The following is a 4,771-nucleotide window of genomic DNA, read 5'->3' on the forward strand; positions in this document are numbered from 1 at the left end:
TGTCCATTGTCGATGAAAAGAATGATAATGATTATTAAAATAAAAAGATAAACCGGCAATACTATATCTCCGACAAACTTTGCCTATGTTCTTAGAAAGATAATATTCTTCAGCAAATTAATATGTTATTCTATTATGTATTAAATTAATATAAGCCTGTTAAAAAAGTTATGTGCACCCGAGACAACTTAGTACAGCTAGCCTATGGTAAACGATGATTACTAGATTATACTCCGAAGCCGGCACTATTTTGCTATAAAACCACGCCCCAAATCTGCACAAATCCAGGTGGAATTAAAAATATATAATTTGAAACTGACTTGTATATCAATAATTGTCTCGATGGGTCTTTTAGGGTTACGAAGAGCAAGAATAATACTAAACTATGTTTTCAGCCGGCTGGGTGCGTCTACGTGTCACAATGTGCTGGCCAGGTGCCCAAATCTGAACAAAGCAACGCGGAATAAAATATAAGTTGAAACTGATATGTGGTCCAAAGCGTTTGAAACGCGACGCGGGATGGACACGGAGCCGACAAGTGGCATACGTGCAGACGAAACGGCTAGAAAGGGATATTCGCTCTGGATTATATATTCAGCCTCTCGTCTCTCGAATTTTTTCACATCCAAAGCAATGGCGAGTAGATGCAGCGCCCCCGTTCTGCCTCTCTTCCTCTCCCGTTCTTATAACCGGCAATCTCCTGTAATCGCCCTCGACTTAGCCAGATCGACTGTGTCAGCGATGGCGGATCTGCAGGATCGTTCACCGGTCCGTTCGGTTCAGCAGTCAGCCATGGCCGGGCAGAGAGCAGCCGTTCCGTTTCCGTTTGCTTCAGCGAAGAAGACATGTATGTGCTCGCCCAGTAATCACCCGGGCTCGTTCCGTTGCAATCTCCACAAGAATCGGCCCCCTTCTTCTTCTAACAATTCTCAGCTTCATGCGCGCAGATCGGCCATGAAGAATTCGCTTGTGAGAATCGGCGGCGTGGAAGGAGGAGAATGGATGAAGAAAGCCCTCTCTGCTCTCATACGACCGTCCTCTAATCAATTGCAAAGGAGAAGCTCATTTTGCCCAAAGCCCAGCAGGCTCCGCCATGTGACCACCGCTGTTTCCTGAAACCGCTAGTCTTCCGCAGCCCAGCAAGCTCTGCCATATGACCTCAAGGTATGGCTGTTGCCCGCTTTGTTCAGCTCAGTAAAAGGCCACAACAACGCAGCGTAGTGGCGCGCAGTCTTCAGAGATTCAAAACTCAAATTGTTATTGGGGTCAAGTTTTGCTAAGATATGGTCTGGATCGTCTTCTGATTGAATTTCTTTGATTGTTTCAGATCATGATTTTTAGTCCAATAGATCAGTTTATAGACCCATGTATCAGATAACAAAAAAATTATGACGACCCTATTTGAATTGGGTTACCCACAGACTTTCTGTCTCTCTGCACAAGCATGCTTGCAGATGTAAATCTCAACATAAAAAATGTTATAAAGTGTATATAATATTAACTCCTTTTTCTACTGCCATGAGGGTTTTTGGCTATGAGGGAATCCGGAAATGTACAATTTGTGAAGAGCAAACAAGACACCATTCCCATACAGACGAGATGTTGAATACAAATCCACGTTTTGACGCCCGTGCAGAACGTCGTTTCGTTTATTGACTGACTTTTTCCAGCTAGTAAATATACTAATAGGTAAAGTCTATATGCTAATCAATTCCAGGCTCTGGTGGTATTTGGGAGGCGATTATTTTGGGACGTGGCTATCTTTCTACAAAACTGTATAATTGACTAATTTTCAAAAAATCGAAAACATCATGGATTTTCGGAAATTTCAGTATTTGATCTTCATGATCATAGTTTGTAAAACAACAAAAAAAAATTGGAAAAAAAATTACTACGAATTGGAAAAAAAAGAAAAGTTTGACTTTGTTTTGTCTTTAGTGCATTTTGTCTCGAGATTCGCCATGAATTTTATAATCGAAATCATTTTTAGATATATTATATCTATATTAATCATTTTTATAATAAAAAATTGGATTAAGGTAAAAATAGGTTTATCAGAATCTAGAACTCACAAAGTATTAGATTATTAAAAATAAATAGTACTGTGTAAAAGTACTATGTTGGAAATATAAATAAGCCAACATAACATTTTGCATGCTAGCAATTGGAACCAACATAAAATCATAAACAAACAAAACACACTAATAAAAAAAATTAGAGAACCCAAACCTAAGCCAGCCTCCCATTTGGTTGCTGGAATAGGAATAGAAAATTTGGAATATGTTTGGGGAATAGGAATACATGTTCTCATTTTGCCTCTAAAATGAGCTTATACCCATTCCAAAAAATAGTTGTTATTGGAATGGCCACTCCTATTCCCAATATGCATTCATATTCTCCATTCCTATGCCTCCAACCAAATGGGTCATAAGAGCATTAGCAACCTGAATCTCCCTCACATCAAGAGTATCTTTAGGATTCTTCTGAGCCATCGTTGTCATCTTTCTATTGAGTCTTCCCCTCATTCTTTTCCCAAGACCATCAACATTACCCTCTATCTTTGGTGTTCAAGTCAATTTTAAGCTCAATATCCTCGAAATTTGTTTACCCTTTATCATCCATCAACTTCAAGATGGAGGAGTGGACCTTTTTGTCACTATCCTTTAAGGGTTTATTAATTCTTCCTCAAAACTCTTCAACTAGTCCAGGATATTGTCATAGGTACCTTCCATCCTTTTCCTTACCTCCACTTCATTCTACAAACTCTTTTCGAGGGTTTCTCCCTTCTGTCTAATGGAAAGAATCTCATTATACACCTAGCAATCAAAAGCCAAAGTAAATTCAGTTTTATACTTACTTTGTTGAGAATCTTCACGAGATTCTGAGCAATGTTAGTGTTTTCGTTCCCAAAGGTCTTTGTGTCTTTCATATGATATACATCCTCAAAATTAAAGGCAAAGTACCCAACAATGTTGATGGCAGTTTCCTCCTTCTGTTATCATTATGCTTACTCTTCATCTCCTGATTCTTTTATCCTTCTTTGCCAACAAAGTACCTTTATTCTTACTAAACTTGGTTGTGGATAAAGGGGTTTCCATCGAAATTCCCTACAATTTTTTTTTGGCATTTTAGTTTTTGGACGAATTCCTTCCTCCAAAAATGTGTAATCCACTATTATGGGTTCACCCAACCTGGAGAAGGTTTATTTTTCTCAAAAGTAGGAAGCTCTTTATTCTCATCCTATGTTTCTATTCCATCAACATTTTCTTCCCATAGGTCCTCCAACTCCCTATCATCTTGGGAATCGACTGAAATGACTTCGTCTTCATCACTTGTGCACATCCTAAAATCATCACTTTCCACACTTTTTTGGCCTTTTCCAAACTCTAGGATTTTCCTCTTATTCCCTGTAACCCCCCTCCTTTTTTCATTTTCAAGCAAGTCTAAGGAATTTTGGCCTTGCATTACTCAACAAGTAGGAGGATAAGCCCTTCATGGAGGATGGGATGAGAGTCTTTTTTCTTATGTTTATCCACACTCCAATTCAAATATTTTAAAATATAATAAGGGAAATAAATTTTATCCCCATACCAAAAATGATTAAGAAAGACAAAATTGAAACAATGGACTCTCTTCTTCCTAATGTCAAGACTAAAATAATACCTAACACAGCTTAGAACTTGTCTCTGAATTAGCTTAATTTTCTTGTTAGAAAAGTAATTACCCACCTTAACCAATGCTTTCCTTTCTTCATCATCTTGGGGAATTTCTCCAAGGCCTCCCTAATGACTTTCCTTCCCATGAAAAAATTTAAGCCCTCACAGGGTAGGCTAGTGATTTTTGAAATGAAGTAAGTGTTGAGTGGGGAAGAAACCCCACACATTGAGGCATTGTTCTCCTTCCAACCTCTGAAGAACTCCATCATAGCTTTAGGATCAAAACCATGAAGCCTTTCAAGGTCAAAGGTAACCCCTCCATTCTAAAGTTGATCCCAAACCTGTGACATGTGTATCCATTCCTTACACCATCTCGACTCTTGCCTCCTTGGTCCTCCCCCCATGTCTATGTGCTTTCCTTGAAAACCTTTTGCCACTTCTTTAAAATATAGAGAGCTTTGAATACCACCAATGTTTATGAAAAAGAGAGCCAAAACTACTCCAAAAATGTGTCACTCATCAATTTTTTTTATGTCCACACTCATTCGCACAAACTTGTAATGATCACATTAAATCTTTGAAATACTCATCATAATTGTTTAAGTTTCGAACAAGACTACATTTTTTGTACACATTAATTCTCTCTTTTAAAGTAAAATCTTTTGCGAGATTATCATTCTGAAAAATCATTTGCTTAGCATGCACTTCCAATTTGGCAATGCAATCAACAACTAAATTGGCCTCATGGAAAGTATAGGAAATAATGACCTTATCAGAAGTGTTTAATATTGATCTCGCCTCTTTTATAATAGTTTCAATAGTCCATAGTGGCAGAGATTTCCCATTAAAATAATTAATGATGTTTTTCAAGTCACCTTCCACCCAAAGTTTTTTGCAATTTGTATCTTTGGCTAACTTAATAGTAAGGAGAGAACCTTTATCTTCACCCACATGGCTAGGTTTTTTGTCAAGTGGACAAACCACAACATTGATACAATTTCCATTCAGGTCCCTAATTATACCCCCACATCCATCTTGCCCGAGGTTGCCTTTGGCAGGCCCATCAAATTTGGCCTTGATCCAACCTTCAAGAGGACAAAACCAAATCCCATCCT

At 38.2% G+C, this 4,771-nt stretch overlaps 1 protein-coding gene across 1 annotated transcript; it reads left to right on the top strand.

Annotated features, from left to right (window-relative positions):
* Nucleotides 1–627: 627 nt before the first annotated feature.
* Nucleotides 628–1,519, top strand: LOC149556693 (uncharacterized). Its single transcript, XM_089785904.1, has one exon. It carries the CDS (start codon nucleotides 634–636, stop codon nucleotides 1,114–1,116), a length of 483 nt encoding a protein of 160 aa, XP_089642030.1. The 5' UTR covers nucleotides 628–633; the 3' UTR covers nucleotides 1,117–1,519.
* Nucleotides 1,520–4,771: the final 3,252 nt, after the last annotated feature.

Source organism: Cupressus sempervirens, chromosome 5 (genome assembly GCF_028749045.1).
Source record: "Cupressus sempervirens isolate cs-2001-9-10 chromosome 5, ASM2874904v1, whole genome shotgun sequence".
In the NCBI taxonomy this organism is placed as follows: domain Eukaryota; kingdom Viridiplantae; phylum Streptophyta; class Pinopsida; order Cupressales; family Cupressaceae; genus Cupressus; species Cupressus sempervirens.

What these genes read in the sequence shown, in the direction of transcription:
- LOC149556693 (XM_089785904.1), top strand. Translation starts at nt 634, where the DNA reads ATGGCGAGTAGATGCAGCGCCCCCGTTCTGCCTCTCTTCCTCTCCCGT.